Raw genomic sequence first — 20,019 nt, 5'->3', positions numbered from 1 at the left:
CTTGTAGATGCAACAGTTCCGTCTAAGAGGGGGCCTGCACTGCAGCACTTTCCTTCGAATCATTCCAACCTCCTTCCAAGTAACGGAGCAAATAAAAGTTGATTTGCTGTAGCACAACAGTGAACAGTAGCACTTGTGACACTCGAATAATACAGTAGGGGGGGGGACCAACAGTAGCACTTGGGGAGACTAAAATACAACAGTGAGGCATCGCGAAACGGTATTGTACAACAGACACATCAACAGCGACTGTAAGACGTTGTGGCGTTTTGACTGAGGGCGCCACGCACTAGTATCGACTTGAGGGGTTTGCGTTGGTGATAGTCGTGTGGTGGTGGTAGCGACTGCGCGACGAGGCGGCGATTGGTGGTGGTGGTGGTGGTGGTAGTGGTGGTGGTGGTAGGGGATTGTTGTTACCGCGCGGACAGTCAAAGGAGGACTGGTTGATTGATGGTAATGAACTGTGACTTGACTGACTGGCTGGCTGACTGGTGGGAGACTGGCCAGACCCACACGAGGCAGCGGAAGTCGCTTAGATACTGCTGGCCTCACCAACCGTGTGTGCGCAAGATTAGTGCACCACTACTGTTCCACACTAATTTCCTCTCTCCAACACACTCACAAATCATTTCCCACAAATAAATCCGTCCCCCCCCCCACACACAAACACACACACACACACACACACACACACACACACACACACACACACACACACACACACACACACACACACACACACAAACACCCACACAAACACACCCACACACACAAACACCCACACACCCAAACCCATACCCACACAAACCTGATACACCTGGGAGCCTGATAGCTGAGCGGACAGCGCTCTAGGCTCTTAATCCTTGGGTCCGGGTTCGATCCCCGGTGATGGCAGAAACAAAATGGGCCGTTCCTTTCACTCTGATGCCCCTGTTACATAGCAGTAAATAGGTACCTGGGAGTTAGACAGCTGTTACGGGCTGCTTCCTGGATGTGTGTGTGTGTGTGTGTGGGGGGGGGGGGAGATTAGTTAGTAATAGTTGATTGACAGTTGAGAGGCGGGCCGAAAGAACAGAGCTCATCCCCCACAAGCACAACTAGGTGCACACACACACACACACGGAACCAAAGAGCCAAATCTCAACCCCCTGCAAGAAGAACTAGGTTAGTACACACCCTTCCCCCCCCCCTCCTCGCTATCCACAAACCCAAACACCCTCCCCCCCCAAACAAGAAAGAGGGAAGAGACTAACACAGACCTTCGTTACTGACAATTGATCAAATCCAAAAGAGCCGTGACGAGGATTCGAACCTCTCGGACGCAGGTTCGAATCCTCGTCACGGCCCTTGTGGATTTGTTCATTTGATGCATTACGCTATTGTGATTTCAGTGTGTGAAGCGTGACTGACAATTATCCTATACGAAGTACTGTTAAGATTGTCACTCAGAAACGTCGTCGTCCCTTCAACTTCTAGTGTGTGGTCTGGTCAACATTGTCACTCAGCCCTCGATTAAATTAGGTCAACTTTTGTCCGTCACGGTAAATCAACGTTACAAATCCAACCTACTTGAGGTTATCTTGAGATGATTTCGGGGCTTTAGTGTCCCCGCGGCCCGGTGCTCGACCAGGCCTCCACCCGCAGGGAGCATCCCGTGACAGCTGACTAACACCCAGGTACCTATTTTACTGCTAGGTAACAGGGGCATAGGGTGAAAAACTCTGCCCATTGTTTCTCCCCGGCGCCCGGGATCGAACCCGGGACCACAGGATCACAAGTCCAGTGTGCTGTCCGCTCGGCCGACCGGCTCTGTGACAAGTGACGGCTCACAAACATTTACGCTCTATATGCCTCGGACTCTATAGATCTGTTGGCTTGCTCGAGTTAGTACTGTTCTGGTTAGGTTCGGAGGTTGGACTATGCTTGCTGGCACACTCTAAGACAACGGCTGGAGGACCATGTTAAACAAGCACTAACCCGGCTCTAGGAGCGGTACACACACACACACACACACACACACACACACACACACACACACACACACAGAGGACAACGTCAGCAGCTGCTCCAAACTCATACGGAATGACGTCGAACTTCACACAGTTACGAAAGGAAAGTTGATAAGATAGAGGCAGGACGTGAGAGGAAACGTCGACAGCTTATGAACTCTTCCCTGATCCCTAAAGCTCACCCCCCATCTCCCTCTCCTCCAAGTTAGCAGGTCTAGATGCGAACCATATGACGCCCTGACGCCCTGGAACCCCACCCCCAACACACTCCCCCTAAAGGGGAGCTCCAGGCGGGGGCCAGCCTTACCCCTGGGGTGCAGCAGACAGGGGGGAAGGAGGGGGAGCCTTACCCCCTGGGGGTGCAGCAGACAGGGGGGGACAACTCCCCCCAGTGTGTGCAGACAACACCTCAGATGTGACCTGCTATCAGAGCACGTCTCATAGATTAGAGAATGTTTTAATGGTATACTAACCAATATTTAAGTCTGTATACAGCCACGTACTACAGCCCCTCACACACTCATTATACCGGGCTTCTGCATGTTGCTGCTGCTCTATGTTGCCAAGTGAATCAATAAGTGAAAAGTATTTCCCGGTCCCGCCGTCCCCCCTCTCACCCTGGCGGGTCGTCCCGCCGCCCCCCTCTCACCCTGGCGGGTCGTCTCGACGCCCCCTCTCACCCTGGCGGGTCGTCCCCGCCTCCCCCTCTCACCCTGGCGGGTCGTCCCCGCCTCCCCCCTCTCACCCTGGCGTGCCTATTCATTTCTTACGCTCTAAAAATGGGGGACCCCCATTCTCAAAAAGAGGGACCCTTCCTATACCCCTTAAAAGAGGGACCCCAAAACTTAAAAAGGACCCCTTCCTTCTCTTAAAAAGAGAGACCCCCCCTCCCTTTCCCTTACTTCAGAAACTTTCAGCAATTGTGTCATGAAATGAAAAAGCCAGCAAGAGCCTGGTGGCTGTCTTAACCTGTCATGGTAATTAATCTCCGTTGTAGGCGCACACTCCACTGTCTTGGTCAGGAGACGAAGCGACTGAACGCCGACCTGCATGAAGCGAGACCGCTGTCTACCGTCCAGCCCAAGTGGTTGGACGGTTGTGTCCTAGCTACCACCTGTTACTCTGGCCGCACATATGTAACAGGTCACAGTGTGCTTCCTCGTAATACCTGACCATTATTTCCAATGGTTGGGGAAGGAATTATAGCGAAGTAGAAGTAAAAAAATCCGAATAAGTAATCCTAATTTGGGAGAAGGGACCAGCAAGGAGAGCTGCTTCCTAGCAGAGGCATCTGCTAGTTTCCTAGAATATACATTTTGTATAGCAATACAAAATCGCATACAGATCCGCTGTATACATGTTCCTCCCGATGAAGACCGTGCGTGTGCGCGCGTGCATGCGTGCGTGTGTAATCAATACCCAGCTATCTCTTATCTTGGAGGCCAGGCACTCTCACACCAGCATCATACAGCCTCTCGGCTTCCCCTGTTGATTACTATAATACAATTTCCTTTTCTCGCAAGACGTCACGTGCTGGAGAACTGTATCACGTTGGGTCTGGAATACACGCGGCTGTTCCACTGTCAAGTCAATGACCACCATTCGGTGCCACAAGTTTCTAGGAGAGTGGGGTTCAGAGATGGCTGATTAGTCCAACCCGAGCCGTATTAGTAAGGTACTCGTAAAGAAGGCGTACTTATTAGAACAAGCATGTACTTGTCTTATGTCTCCAAAAATACGACTCCGAATTTTCTTGTTTTAAATCTATACAAAATAATGAAACACGCAAGCTTAACACTTCATTAACTTGCGTGAATATATATTTTATACAACACTATAACACCGATGGTTCTTAAACATGGTACAAGAACCGTGAACCATTTTTACATTCGGCATCAAGCCGAGAGCTGCACCACACCTGACCAACTCACCCCCCCCCCTCCTCACCCCCCAACACACACACACACACACACACACACACACACACACACACACACACACACACACACACATACACACACACACACACACACACACACACACTTGCCAGGGGGACATCACATACCGGCGGGGGAAGGAAAAAAAACAGAGCATCACGAACTCACCTGGAAATCAAGATCATCCTCGTTGATAAAGTTACAATGGGCCTCGGGGTCCATGTTGGTGTAGCTGCCGATGCTGCCATAGGTCCCGTCCCGCACGATGCTGCCGTACGTACGGTCTCGCTGGAGCTGTCCCGTCCCGTTTAGTTCGTACCGTTCGCTCTGACGGGTCCCGAACGGCATCGTTTGGATCGAGTTGGTTTGTTTAGGGTTAGAGAGGAGGAGGAGGGGGGTTGATAGTTCGAACAGAACCGTCTCCAATTGCGTTATCACTGAAATGCCCTCTCAGTACAAAAATAGTCTAGTATATGGCAAAAATTTCTTGTGTCAGGTGAAGGGACGATATTGGATTTCAATTATCTTTATTCTTGAATGTAGTTACATACACAAATACACTGAGCTAATGTACCATTGCAGATCTTTAATGTAAAAGTGACTGTAAACCAGCCCCCACGCCCACACAGCGAAGTAGCTATCCGGGGAACAGTTCAGGGCAGGCAGTACAAGCCAGCCCAACTGTGGATACCCAAGCCATTTGGCGGGAACACGGGCGGCCGGCGACTTTGGGGGCGCCGTCGTCGGGGAAAGCCTCCGCGTGTGAACACGTTCATCACTAATGAGCACTCAATGGACTTGACACTTCCGTGACTCTTGGATGAGAGATTCAGGCGTCGGGACGACCCCCTTTGACGCAAATTAGGTTGACACAGCGCGACACCAAGTCTGGAAATGAGAAAACATTGTTAGTTACGAGAACCTCTCAAGCTATTTCCTATTTTTTAATATAATACGTGTATAATATTCCCTTACTCTAACCTTAGCTCTAATGTTATTCCCTCCCTACCCCGTCCTGGGTAGGGAGGTAAATAATAGCCTTGTTCCCCAACAAGGCAAGGGAGGGTATTACTTCCCACTCTCTACCCATAACTTTGCTCCCTTTACCTCTACCCCTGCCACCCCTCGCCTGCCTCTCCTCAAACGTCTGGCTTTAATTCACACACCAGCCCCCTCCGCCCCCCCCACGCCCACCAGGAGCATGTTATTAGTCGAGGTGGGCGGCCCCTCGAGTGCAATTATTGCCAGGCCTCGTCTGCCACGCCGCCCCCAACCCACCAGATAAGACACGACCCCCACCGATACATTGCATGCATTATACAATGATACATACAATGTACCCGTTAACAGAACGAAAATTCGCACGAAAACCGGATAAAAGGACTAAATTCGTACATTTGAGAGATACGTTTAACATGCGTGATATATACTTGTATATAATTCAGACACGCGCACGAGGACTGAAACTTTACCGCGAGGAGCAGTTAGGCGAGTACAGTCATGTAATTACAAACACCGGACCACTCTTCCTCCTCCTTTGAGCACACTACCCCTCTGCACCCCTATTCCCCCCTCAGCCCCCTTTGTATACTGCCACCCTCCTGCTATCCTCCCCCTCTTTCATCACCACCACTATATAAGAACCTAACATAAGAATGAAGGTAACTTCAGAAGGCCTATTGACGAGGCATTAAATACTATTGATGACCTGACCACACACTAGAAGGTGAAGGGACGACAACGTTTCGGTCCGTCCTGGACCATTCTCAAGTCGATTGTGAGAATCAATCGACTTGAGAATGGTCCAGGACGGACCGAAACGTCGTCGTCGTCCCCTCACCTTCTAGTGTGTGGTCTGGTCAACATACTTCAGCCACGTTATTGTGACTCATCGCCTGCATTAAATACTATTCCTCTCGGTATCTCTCTTCCACAGTGTCTCACTACTCTAGCCTCTCAACCCCGTATCACACCTGCAACCCAGGCCAGCATAAGCACACTACAGGAGTGTTCCGAGGGTTTAAGAAACATCATCTCCAAGAGCCGCCGTAAGATGTGGTACACCCGCGCCGAGTCACAAACAGGAAACTTGAGGTTTGTTCAAGAGTAGTTCCTGTTCCTGTTTGTTCAAGATTACCAAGTATAACTGCAACGGTGGAAAGGAACGAATTATATGATTATAATCTGGTGAGGAACGAATTATATCTGGTGTAATATTTCTAGGGAGAGTCCAGGTAGTAAGGAAAGAAAACGAATCATTAAGTCAGAAGGGAAGCGGCTGTTCGAATTTCATTTTTTTTTCTTTGATTATTTCTGCTTGCAATGTTGCCAGTTGCAATATGGCCGACATATGGAGGGGGGGGGGAGGGAGTAGGGGTGTTGTTGACGTTCTGGTTGTGGGGTGAAGGGTGAATGTTGTTGGGGGTGTTCGGGTGTGGGGAATGGGGGGGGGGTTATTGGGGCGTCTTGGTTGTGGGGTGAGAGGGGGAGGGGGGCTGTCGTGGACGTTCTTGTTTTGAGGGGGTGTTTATCTAAGATGCAAGGTTGCAGATCAATGTTATAAGGCCGGGGAGGGGGGGCCTGGATGGGGGGGGGTGGTTGTGGGGGGGGGAAGGAGATTATGGTGCCAAGGCTCGGAGTGCCTGATGGTTCAGGGTCTTCCAGTGGCATGACAAACAAACCAAGAAGAAGTTGAAAATAAACACCAACAAACTCGAGTTACAAATAACAAACATAGCTAAAAGACTTTGGCAAAGGAAGAATATTATGTGACCTTCGTGCGGAGACGACTAGCTTTACACGAGGATCTAGGTCGTCCGCACCTCTAATTCCTTCTAAAACCCTTAACAAAAAACTTTACAAATAGCAAACGTGTACAAGGTGCAAGCAGTGCAAAACAAGGCATAGAGAGAGCTGCACACCATCTGATCAACGGTTCAATAGCTCCATGAACCGCTGAACAACAGAGAACAACAGAAAGCTGTTAAGAGATGGAATCCCAGAGAGATCACCCTTTATAAGAGACGTCGCAGTTCACCACGCAGTGAGCCCAAGAGCTTGACTCTACTCGAGGGCAGCCAAGTTTCTCGGTACATAAATTAAGGAATAGTTGTAGACCTGAAACCCTCTCCCCCTTGACCCTGTGAAGAGGCGGCCCACAGCGTGTACATACTGTGTGCTCATCTGTACACACACACACTCGACTGACTGACTGACGACACTCTCAAGTGTGTAACAGATAAATGCTCAAAAAGCTTTCCCCACACCTCCCAATACTCTGATGAAGTTAGTGTGTGTTTGGGAACTTCCCACCCATTACCCCCTCCCATAAATATTGATGTGGTGGAGGCTGACTCCATACACAGTTTCAAGTGTAGATATGATAGAGCCCAATAGGCTCAGGAACCTGTACACCTGTTGATTGACAGTTGAGAGGCGGGACCAAAGAGCCAGAGCTCAACCCCCGCAAGCACAACTAGGTGAGTACAACTAGGTGAGTACACACACACACACACACACACACACACACACACACACACACACACACACACACACACACACACACTACAGCCTGCCTCTTCGTGTGCGCAGCTTCTCCACCACCTGCCTTGATACTCTCCCTTCAAGCTCGTCAAGCTTATCCTTCAGCCTCCTCTTCCCCCCTACCCCATCCTCCCACCTCTTCCATCCCGGCCCTTCTCCATCAAACTCCATCCTCACCCTTCACCGTCTCTTCCATCCCATTCCACTGGACCATATGCTTTAACACATCTCTAACCTGTCCATGGGGGAGGACAGAAGAAAATGAATATATGCTGGTTAGCATTGTAAATGTCTGGCCACGTCTGTGGTAGACAATAATAATAGAAATAAACAGTCTCACCCCCCCCCCTCCCAGAAGGAGGGGGGGGGTTAAGAGGCCATGCGTTTTTTTTTGGTCTGGCACGAGGGCAAAAAAACGCTAGTTAATGAGGCCTGGGAGGGGGCAGGGGGGGGAGGGGAAGGAGTGTTGGAGGATGGTGAATAGTGTTGGGGAGAAGGGGGAATAGAAACGGGTTTGGGAGGGAGGGTGATGAAGGGAAGGAGAAAGAGAAGAGAGCCAAATAGAGGAAGAGAAGCTACAAGGGAGGAGGGCAAGTGTTAAGAGCGGAAGGAAGAGGGGGGTGGGGAGTCGAAGGAAGAGAGGAGGGGGAGTGGAAGATAGAGTGGGGGGCGCAACAAAAAATAGGGAGAGGAGGGGGGGGGGGAGGGAGGAAGCGGGAAGCGGAACACTCATTACTGGAGACGAGAGTCGCAAGCAGTTAATTGCTCCACTACACCTTCCACAAGACACGTAACAAAGGACACACACACTATGGACAAAAGCAACATTAGCAACATAATGGTATTATGGTATAATGGTATTATGGTATAATGGTATTAGAGAAGGCCATAGCGGAGGTGTCCTCCAACCTCCTATCCCATTCTCTCTCATATCTATAAATACAAGATAAAAACTGCATTCCCCACTCTCACCACTTTCTCACACCTTCCCATCTTCCCTGTCTCCTAAGTGATGGTGTGAGGGGGGGGGGAGAGGGGAGGACGGGGGGAGGGAGGAAGCTTGTGAGAAACAGGATAACAAAAGATAGCTCCTCCTCCTCACACTAACCGGCTATCCTTTCATTCTGGGATTTACTCTGTGGCATTCGAGGATAAATTCCTCTGAATGCCATTGCATTTTCGCTATCCCAAGGCACGATACTGTTAACATGCTTGCAAAGACAGACTGTAGCAGACCGATAGTAAAAATTAATATAGGCATTTAATTACATTTAAAAAAATAAGAATACTTAAATTTCCGATGGAAATCTCACCGACCTAAGAGAGTCACAGACCTGAAAGAATTAAACATGCTAATTAATTCCGTAAGGAGACATTTGTATACGAAACTAATAGAACAAGAACTCCTCATTGCGATGTCATAGTAGCCAGAATACGTCTTGGGATATAGACGTATCTGGGAGCTTTCACAAAACTGAAGTATCTAATACAACACTTTTTATACAATGTTAAAATTTGAGATTTGTAAAAGCACTCTAAATCAGCTGTGGCCGAGTGCTGACTCCTGCACCAGAGCACTCTAAATCAGCTGTGGCCGAGTGCTGACTCCTGCACCAGAGCACTCTAAATCAGCTGTGGCCGAGTGCTGACTCCTGCACCAGAGCACTCTAAATCAGCTGTGGCCGAGTGCTGACTCCTGCACCAGAGCACTCTTGCAGCTGTGGCCGAGTGCTGACTCCTGCACCAGAGCACTCTTGCAGGTGCGGACGTCAGCAGTTGGGAGTCGTGTGTGTACAAGCAGTTTTCCATTCATAAACAGCGGGTTTGGCGGGTGCATGGAGTGGACGTTTGGCCTTTGTTTATGAGGACGGGCTGCACGCCCAACCATTTCTGTCCCCGCCCGGGATTCGAAACTATGGATCGAGAACGAACCCGACTGTACCACCAGGACCCCCCTTTCTAAATGTGTGTGTGTGTGTGTGTGTTAGTCAGCATTGTGTGGCCTCGTCTACGGAAGGAAAAAAAATATATATTCGTAATTTCCTTCCCCTACCCCTTCCCCCTCTTCCCACTCCCCTCCACAGGCACAGCCGTAAGCCAGACTCGCCAACTAAATCCCAATTTACATTTTAAAGCCCACCTGAACACGGCCAGATAACACCCTCACAGCGCCCCGCCCGCCACCCGTTTTCTGTGCTGTCTCCACTTTAGCGAGAGGATGAACGGGAGGCGACCACTAGTAAATTCCACTGTTAAGTCGCTTGCCACTCTGGGTATTGAGGCCGGCCCTGTCTCCAGTGAGGTGAAGAGGGGGGGGGGGCCCGAGTAGTGGAGGGAAGGAATGGCTACAGGAAGTGACCGAGGGGGGGGGGGGAGGGAGGTGGGAGAGGGGGGGGGGAGGAGAGAATGAGGGAAGTGGTGGAATCGACAGAAAAACAATTTGCCCACGAGACCAACAATACGGCCTTTGGCGCTGATGGACAGACCAATTTTAGCCTTTCGTGCTGCTTGATGGAGATCTCGTCTCCAGATGGTGAAAAGAGCAGAGAGAGACATGTGGGAGGGAGAGCAGAGAAATAGGAGAGAGGGAGAGCAGAGAGAGAGAGACGGGAGAAGGGGAATGTCACAGGTCAGTCGGGGTCGGCCCATTGCCGCCCCTTTTAAGAGAGGGGTTCGGTTCCCATCATGCGACTCCCATGAATCATTTCTCTCTCCAGAGAGACTCCTCCTGCTGCTTATAAATATGATAGATGTGTCTTCTAGGGTATACCTCTATCGCTTAAATGGTGCAATCTATTGGAGGTCGACCCGGGTATCCCATCTAGCGTTATATATTAAAAATTGAAACCACCATTTTGTACAAGCTGTTCACAGCTGTATGGGGCACTGAAAATACAGCTCTTTAAGCTCAGAATTGTGTGGTACTCAGTCACACAGTTCTGAGTACCCAACATCGTTGAGTCCTAACACATTAATACCTAAATTTACCCGAGGGCCACTCTCTCTCTAGTGGCCTTGATGAGAACAGGAACCCAGCGGCTTGTAAAAGATCCTGATTTTACCTATTTCGATCTTAAAGTTTATCACTCATAGGTCTCCATACTTTACAAGACACACTGTTTCCCCTCCTATTTATTTATTTATTTATTTATATACAAGAAGGTACATTGGGATTGTGAGGATACATAACATAGTATTTACAATCTTGTAAAGCCACTAGTACGCGCAGCGTTTCGGGCAGAAACCTCTTACAGCCTCCTAACCTCTAGCAGCCTCCTAACCTCTAGCAGCCTCCTAACCTCTAGCAGATGACAGCTGCGTGTCAAGAGTTCCTCAAGATGAATCAGATGTGAATATTTGATAACGAGTCCAAAGTGGTTGTTGCTACCACCTCTTGTCTAATATTATGACGAGCACGCGACAGCAACACTCGACAAAGCTTGTTGCCAACGCGTATTTATATACGTTAGGCTTATTATCCAGGAACCCCGCCCCCCCCCCCCCATACAGACACAGGATGCAACCCCCACAATAAGCTGATTAACTCTTGTGTATCTACTTATTGCTAGGTGAACAGAGGCATTAGGTGATAGGAAATGCGCCCCGCCATTTCTGTCTCGTCCGGGATTCGAACCCGCACTTCTCGATTTTGAGTCGAGAACGAAGCCGACTGTACTACCGAGACCTAAAATATGACGAAATATTTTTTGTTTAGAGTTAGTCGACTATTGTGGTTCGCATTTTTTGAAAGATCAGCTGTTGGTTAGGGATACCTTGATAGGCCTAAGAGGGGTAATTTAGGTAATTCAAGTAACAAATTATGAATCAGATTCCATATATTTTTTATATTTAACTTCTCTATGAGCGAAGCGAGAAAAAATCATCTTTGAGTTTCTGTAATTAGAAACTCCAAATTTCTAGTTTGGAAATTTAAAATTTCTAGTTTCCAAATTTCTGAGTTTCTGGCTCAGAAGATGAGCCAGAAACTCTCAATTGTATTATATGTTCCTATTCTAACATGGTTCTTCAAATCCAGGAAATGTAGATGTTTATCTCTCAATGTTTGGTAATATGTTTATTGTTTGTGATGTGTGTATGTATTAACACGATGTACTGAACGGGGTGAGAATAGCTTGAGCTGCCTCATCCCTTTGTGTGTACTTTACCCCAATAAACTTTCAATTTCAAATACAATCAAATACAATTGATAAATTTCAATTTCAAATACAATCTTCTGTCCGATAATAATTTATTTCCCTCTACAGTACTCCCAACCTCACATCTGTTCACGCACAACCCCTCTACAGTACTCCCAACCTCACATCTGTTCACGCACAACCAGCCTAAGACACGTTGACAACCTTATGATCATTTTCACTATAGTAAGTAATGGACACTCCCAAATAACTTCTGAACTGAAATGTCACTAACCTCTTAAACCAACAAACTCTACTACATTGAAGTTCTTCCGGGGCTTAACGTCCCCGCGGCCCGGTCGTCGACCAGGCCTCCTGGTTGCTGGACTGATCAACCAGGCTGTTGGACGCGGCTGCTCGCAGTCTGACGTATACTTATTTCATTATTCAACTCCTGCTTAAAATGGCTACACAAAACATTTTTTACATTACTGCACTTTGAGCGATGCATCTTTAAATTAGACTATTTTACAGACATCAAAATTGCTCTTGCACAGATCAACCAGATGGTTGTGGGTTCCTTAGTGCAAAGTAACAACATTAAGAGCTTGGGGCCAGATTCACGAAGCAATTACGCAAGTACTTACGAACGTGTACATCTTTCCTGAATCTTTGACGGCTTTGGTTACATTTATTAAACAGTTTATGAGCATGAAAACTTGACAATCAAATGTTATTATTGTTATAAACAGCCTCCTGGTGCTTCGGAGCTCATTAACCGTTTGATAATTGGAAACAAAGCCGCCAAAGATTGAGAAAAGATGCACAGGTTCGTAAGTGTTTGCGTAACTGCTTCGTGAATCTGGCCCCTGGCAATTGCTCCTTCGAGGTTTGATGAATTATGTTAAACAGGTGTAAACATTGACGTAAGAGGTGTATAGTTCTTGAAGGGACTTCCATTGATAGGCTTCTTACATATTGAGACTTACTAAATCACGCTATTTTCCTTTTCATTCCGTTTTACAGCACTTACAATGTACTTTTGTATGTTGACCAGACCACACACTAGAAATTGAAGAGACGACGACGTTTCGGTCCGTCCTGAACCATTCCGAACCTGCCCGAAACGCTTTGCGTAATAGTGGCTTTAGGCATTGTATGTACTAGCTCTATCTATAAAGCCAACAAACTTTGTAAAATCTCTTTATGTATGTACCTTACCTAAATAAAAATTATTATTATTATTATTCTCAAGTCGAGTGTCACAATTGACTGTCATCACCGTTTTGGTCAACATTTTTAGTATCACCCAGTCACTAGTATCACCCAGTCACTAGTATCACCCAGTCACTAGTATCACCCAGTCACTAGTATCACCCAGTCACCAGTATCACCCAGTCACCAGTATCACCCTGTCACTAGTATCACCCAGTCACTAGTATCACCCAGTCACTAGTATCACCCAGTCACTAGTATCACCCAGTCACTAGTATCACCCAGTCACTAGTATCACCCAGTCACTAGTATCACCCAGTCACCAGTATCACCCAGTCACCAGTATCACCCAGTCACCAGTATCACCCAGTCACCAGTATCACCCAGTCACCAGTATCACCCAGTCACTAGTATCACCCAGTCACTAGTATCACCCAGTCACCAGTCCTCTGTGAGGGCGAGTGTCCGCCTTCCTGACAAGTCTGCCAGTACACACACACCGCCCGACCATCCCTGCCTCTCTTATCACCAACCTTAAAAACACGACCAGCACGACCAATAACGACATCCGCAGTAGCAACAGCAGCTACAACAATAGCCGCCGCCACCCCAGCCAGCCAGTCAGCCAACTAACTAACCAACCAGCCAGCCAACTAACCAACTAACCAGCCAACCAGTCAGCGAAACTCCCCCGCTGTCCGAGGCTTCGAGCGCTCAGGGTGTCCTCTGTTAAAGGTGAGAGCAAAGTGGCCCCAAGCAAGACCCTCTCAGACCCCGAGGCGCTGCTGGGGCTCCTCCGCCCGTATGACATCCAACACAACACCCTATATTATCACTTGAAGGACGAGCTTAGCCTTTATGCTCCTTCAAGTGTTGTGGAAAGTATCCTGCAGCCTCTCGAGTGTGTGAAAGCCTTAATAATAAAGCCACTAAGACAAGAGTGGCTTCGCCGAGGCCTGAAACGCGTCACTCCTCCAACACTTTACGTCAAAAAGAGGGTAATGCGGCTCTTCAGTTTGGCCCGGTACTGTACCTAGTACGTCAGCCAATCACCGAAGGCCCTCTGATGGTCCTCCAGCTCACGTTTATTGCTTATAGTATAATACTGACCTGCTGATGCGCATGCTGCCCTATACCCCTAACTGTGACCCCTTGCTCAACGTCCCTTACCCACTTACTGTGACCTCACAACCAACACTTGCCCTAACGTTCATCAGACACACTTGACCCTCAAGTGCCCCCTACTCTGGGACCCCCCCCCCTCCCCTCACACTCAAGAGGTAGATGGTAAACCACAGATCACCACCAAGTACCAGCGAGGGGTCATTAGACTGGACCATCTGAACATACACGGTCCACGATGTGTCACAGCTGGAGATGCCAGCAACAACACATCCTTAACTAATTCTACTGTGTAAAGTAACCATATGGGAGTATCTGTAGGAAAACTGGATGGTGGGTCACCCGCCATCCCAATTTCGTTTTATACGTCCCACGAAAGGCTATAATATATCCTCTCCTAGGCCAAACATCCCAACGACTTGGGGTGGATGGTAGAGCGACGGTCTCGCTTCATGCAGGTCTGCGTTCAATCCCCGACCGTCCAAGTGGTTGGGGCACCATTCCTTTCCTCCTCGTCCCATACCAAATCCTTATCCTGATCCTTTCTCAGTGCTATATAGTCGTAATGGCTTGGTGCTTTCTCCCTTATAGTTCCTAGGCCAAACAAGTACAACATAGGATTGTTGATTAGGCTGTATTGTTCTGTACTCTCTAGAATATCAGTAATACATAATCAACTCTTTTGATGGGAGGACATTAAGGGGCCTCCAGTCAACGTTGTTAACACTAAACAATTGTTAACACAAACAAACAAAAACACAAACACACAAAGGAAAGGTCTACCCTATCAAAAGAATTGTTAGGGTAAACAGTTTATTTACCACAAGGGGCACACGCACTACGGGACACAGGGGGAAATTGAGTGCCCAAATGAGCCATAAAGACATTAGAAAGAAGTTTTTTTTTTAGTGTCAGAGCAGTTAATAAATAGAATGCATTAGGAAGTGATGTGGTGGAGGCTGACTCCATACACAGTTATAAGTGTAGATATGATAGAGCCCAGTAGGCTCAGGAACCTGTACACCTGCTGATTGGCGGGGGACCAAAGAGCCGAAGCTCATACCCAACCGGGGGGGGGGGGGGTGAGTGTGAGTGAGAGAGTGAGTGAGAGTGTGTGTGTGTGTGTGTGTACTCACCTATATGTACTCACCTATATGTGCTTGCAGGATCGAGCATTGACTCTTGGATCCCGCCTTTCTAGCTATCGGTTGTTTACAGCAATGACTCCTGTCCCATTTCCCTATCATACCTAGTTTTAAAAGTATGAATAGTATTTGCTTCCACAACCTGTTCCCCAAGTGCATTCCATTTTTCTACTACTCTCACGCTAAAAGAAAACTTCCTAACATCTCTGTGACTCATCTGAGTTTCCAGTTTCCACCCATGTCCCCTCGTTCTGTTATTATTACGTGTGAACATTTCATCTATTTCCACTTTGTCAATTCCCCTGAGTATTTTATATGTCCCTATCATATCTCCTCTCTCCCTTCTTTTCTCTAGTGTCGTAAGGTTCAGTTCCTTCAGCCGCTCTTCATATCCCATCCCTCGTAGCTCTGGGACAAGCCTCGTCGCAAACCTCTGAACCTTCTCCAGTTTCTTAATGTGTTTCTTCAGGTGGGGGCTCCATGATGGCGCGGCATACTCTAAGACGGGTCTCACGTAGGCAGTGTAAAGCGCCCTAAAAGCTTCCTCATTTAGGTTTCTGAATGAAGTTCTAATTTTCGCCAGTGTAGAGTACGCTGCTGTCGTTATCCTATTTATATGTGCCTCAGGAGTTAGATTAGGTGTCACATCCACTCCCAGGTCTCTTTCTCGAATCGTTACAGGTAGGCTGTTCCGTTCCTGCTAGGCTGTTGTGTGTGTGTGTGTGTGTGTGTGTGTGTGTGTGTGTGTGTGTGTGTGTGTGTGTGTAGCGGAAGCTTGGGAGAGCCTAGAGAGGCCTATCCTAATCTCCGTCCCCACGTGCATCCCCCAGAGAACTATCCATCTCGGCTGAAGACTAGCCAACAGTGACTTCCGACCTCATTACATAGCCTCTAGTGTAATCCCCCCCCCCCCACCCCAACGCCATCTTGTCCGTCCGTCGCAGCATTCAACTTTACATCCAAACATAAAATTAAGTTTATGGGTTAATACAGCCACTTACTCGGAGGCACTGTATCTTTTATTACAGCGAGAGGCTGTCCCTTAATTTCCCTTAACACGACTCATTAACTCGAATCTTATGCCGAGACACGAGAACAAATCCACAAGGGCCGTGACGAGGATTCGAACCTGCGTCCGGGAGCATCCCAGACACTGCCTTAATCATTGTTCATGATCACTTGTTCATTTGATGCATCACGTTATTGTGATCTCTGTGTGTGTGTTACGTTGAGTTACGTTCATCTTGAACACTAAATGGCAGCCAGAAGCTTTGATAAATATATGGAATATACATAATTATCAGATGAAACTGTTAAATTTATATGAAAATATTTGAATGTAATAATTATATTAGTTCGGCTTTTATTTACAATTGTCTAATTTAAACTTTCTTGCGTGTGGATATCAAATTTCCTGCTGTAAACAGCTGGTGGAGGGAGACAGCTGGCACCTGTGTACCCTACACCCAGCAGCTGGTGGAGGGAGACAGTTGGCACCTGTGTACCCTACACCCAGCAGCTGGTGGAGGGAGACAGTTGGAACCTGTGTACCCTACACCCAGCAGCTGGTGGAGGGAGACAGCTGGCACCTGTGTACCCTACACCCAACAGCTGGTGGAGGGAGACAGCTGGCACCTGTGTAACCTACACCCAACAGCTGGTGGAGGGAGACAGCTGGCACCTGTGTAACCTACACCCAACAGCTGGTGGAGGGAGACAGCTGGCACCTGTGTAACCTACACCCAACAGCTGGTGGAGGGAGACAGCTGGCACCTGTGTAACCTACACCCAACAGCTGGTGGGAAGTTACCACACCCAAGACACATATCTTGTGTGTGGGAATCTGTACTACATCAGTTTATTGACAGTTGAGAGGCGGGACCAAAGAGCCAGAGCTCAACCCCACCCGCAAGCACAATTAGGCGAGTACAAATTGGTGAGTACACACTCCCCAGTGCGTGAAGGAGGCCTAGACCATCACAACACACACTCCCCAGTGCGTGAAGGAGGCCTAGACCATCACAACACACACTCCCCAGTGCGTGAAGGAGGCCTAGACCATCACAACACTTGGAAAGGAACAATATACTTAAAAAAGTTACCAAAAACATTTTCTCTCAGTGAAGCCTCCGTCAAAAAAATACCGAGTGTTCCAACAGACAGGAGACCATGAAGTGTCCACGAGACAACGTCCAGATAAAATGTTTACCAATAATACAGTTAGAATAAATGTGTTCTTTTCAGCTGTTTAAATGTTTAACAGTGACGGTCTTACTGTCAAACATTTAGGCCATTTCCGCTACTGATAAAGCCGCTATAAGCAATGTTGGCAGCTCCCTCACACTCACGGAGCTTGTATTGATTCCTTGTGCTTGTAGAATCCTGGCTACTATACTCTTGGACTTTCTAACCAGTCTATTTTTCCTCTATTATGTCCACTACATATGTTTCTAACTCACACACACACGACTCGAGGGCCTCCTACATGCACGTGTGTTTGCATGCATGCATGACACGTCTGAATATATGATACGTATGTCCCAAAACCCCCTCAGAGCAGAAAGACAAACTTCTAGTCCCCAGACTGCAGTTTAAAAGCCCCCCACACTCCCAGCACCCACAGTACCCACACTCCCAGCACCCACAGTACCCACACTCCCAGCTCCCACAGACCCATACTCCCAGCACCCACAGACCCACACTCCCAGCACCCCACAGACCCACACTCCCAGCACCCACAGACCCACACTCCCAGCACCCCACAGACCCACACTCCCAGCACCCACAGACCCACACTCCCAGCACCCACAGACCCACAATCCCAGCACCCACAGACCCACAATCCCAGCACCCACAGACCCACACTCCCAGCACCCACAGACACTCACTCCCAGCACCCACAGACTCGTGAGTATGAATTCCCAGAGGCTGCTAAGTTGTGAGACCATCGTGACCGCTACACTGAGCTCCACTAACAACTCAATTTTTTACCCTCGCCATTGTCAACATCCACCCAGGCCATTGAGCATTTTTTTTTTTTACAATTCCTGTTACAGCACCCTCGCTTTGTGCTTCGTGAGCGATTTGGTTTCAAACCATGACCTGAGAAAAGTGATCTTAAACTGTTCGACCCCCCTGTTCACTGACCGGTAATTGGGGAGCTTGGGGGAGTGAGTGAGTGAGTGAGTGAGTGAGTACGCACATGCGTACCATGGCGAAAGCCAGAGAGACACATCCAGCCAATTTCCCAGCTCAGTGGGCCGTCTCCAGCCAGATATGAAAAGCTCTCACTGCGCCTTAAGCCAAACTCTCTCCAATATGGTCCTGACAACTAAGTGCAAGTTTTCCCTCTCGCTCGCCCAAGACTTTCGCGAAATATTCTGGAGGACCATTTTCTCGGATGACCAAAAATGATGAAGTCATCACGAGCCGACAGAGAGGAGATAACCTTTAGCAGTGGACGGAGGGGCACCTTTAAGACGCTCTCCGCGGGGCAACATTTCCCATCGGTCCTTCCCTTCTGATAGGCTGGAAAAGGGCAGTATCCTCCTTGAAGGGTATGCAAGTTAGGGCACGTTTCCTTGCTCAGTTACTGTAGGAAGCGAGTCACAAGGAATAGGAACCCAAGCTATTCTAACCTAACTTGGTGCAAACCAGAGGAACTCCTTGGTTTCGACTGAAATACATGTGGTTACAAGAGCTTCTAACATTTATGGGTAATATCCTTGTATACACACGAGGAAAGAGGAAGTTTAAGCTGCAGGACTACTGTTGACATGTATGTGCAAGATCAATTAATCAGCAAGAGGCTGGTATAACACCAAGAACTGACATATTGTGCAACAATGCATCAACAAGGATTCACAATCATGCCGGCAAGCATGGGCTAACATCCGTAACTTACAGAAAGTCTTCCAAACTCTTCTGTACAGGAGGCTAAGGAGGAGGTTTCTATACGAACTTGATGTGTAACCCTGGGATTAACTGGATAGAAGAATTACCCAACAAGAGGCAGAGAGTTGTAGTTACTGACGAGTGATAGGAAGGGGGATAAGATGAAGCAGAGTGGCATAGGGGTCACCGCTATGACCCGTACGCCTCCTGCTACACATGATTGAACTGAGGAAGTAGGATCGTGCATGTTAGTGTTTGATGCCGGTACAAAACTGGTAATCGCAACAGGAGAATTAAAAATGTTAGGAAAGACCTAGCCAAACGAGGGTTCTGGTCAGTCAGCTCCTTATTCTCAAGTTGTAGCAGAAAAGAGGTAGAGAGTGAGTGAGTGAGTGAGTGAGTGAGTGAGTGAGTGTGTGTGTGTGTGTGTGTGTGTGTGTGTGTGTGTGTGTGTGTGTGTGTGTGGGGACGGCAATAAGGTGAAGACGGTGATGAACTGACCTCAAGAATAAGATGGAGGGCAAGACGAGAATAAGCATACCCATCAACATGTTTCTCCCCACGTATCATGCACACTGCTCCTGTGAACATGGTATAACACTAGCGTGAGTGTTCACCCTCCCAGCACCACGTGTGTGATCCCTCTCACCTGAGGACAGCCCGCCCAAGGACCCGTCAACACCTCCCTCCGTTTCCTTTAAGAATGCACACTTTCTCGCTAGAATTTTGCTGGTTCGTGTATTGAACCAGGGCAAAATTCATTTCATTCCTATAGATCATTCCTAGAGAATACCCAAGGTGCATACCTCTTGTGTATTATGGGTATGAGATGCTTTTATGGACCAGGTAATTGGCCTCAGTCACAACTATTAAAATACCCAGAGTCAAATTGGCATACTTCTGTCCAGACGTAACGAGCCAGCAAGAATCTGAAAAAAATAAATTTCTTACAGCATAGAACATTAACAGAAATTTAACACCCAGCTGTGCATTATGTGTCCACAAGAATAACTACACG

At 48.0% G+C, this 20,019-nt stretch overlaps 1 protein-coding gene across 5 annotated transcripts in view; it reads right to left on the bottom strand.

The window, feature by feature from the left end:
* LOC123763638 (anoctamin-7) overlaps positions 1-20,019 on the bottom strand; it is an 86,897-nt gene that overhangs the window by 30,958 nt on the left and 35,920 nt on the right. For 2 of the 5 annotated variants that reach the window (XM_069304351.1, XM_069304354.1), the window contains exon 2: positions 4,115-4,834. In XM_069304351.1, coding sequence (XP_069160452.1) covers positions 4,115-4,294 — 180 coding nt within the window. In that variant the 5' untranslated portion in view covers positions 4,295-4,834. Of the gene's footprint in view, positions 1-290; positions 497-4,114; positions 4,835-13,373; positions 13,510-20,019 lie in introns of those variants that run through there. The other 3 variants (XM_069304353.1, XM_069304352.1, XM_069304348.1) reach the window with 3 other exon arrangements.

The sequence above is a fragment of the Procambarus clarkii genome, chromosome 52, assembly GCF_040958095.1.
Source record: "Procambarus clarkii isolate CNS0578487 chromosome 52, FALCON_Pclarkii_2.0, whole genome shotgun sequence".
Lineage (NCBI taxonomy): Eukaryota > Metazoa > Arthropoda > Malacostraca > Decapoda > Cambaridae > Procambarus > Procambarus clarkii.
This window is presented reverse-complemented; position numbering and strand designations above follow the sequence as displayed.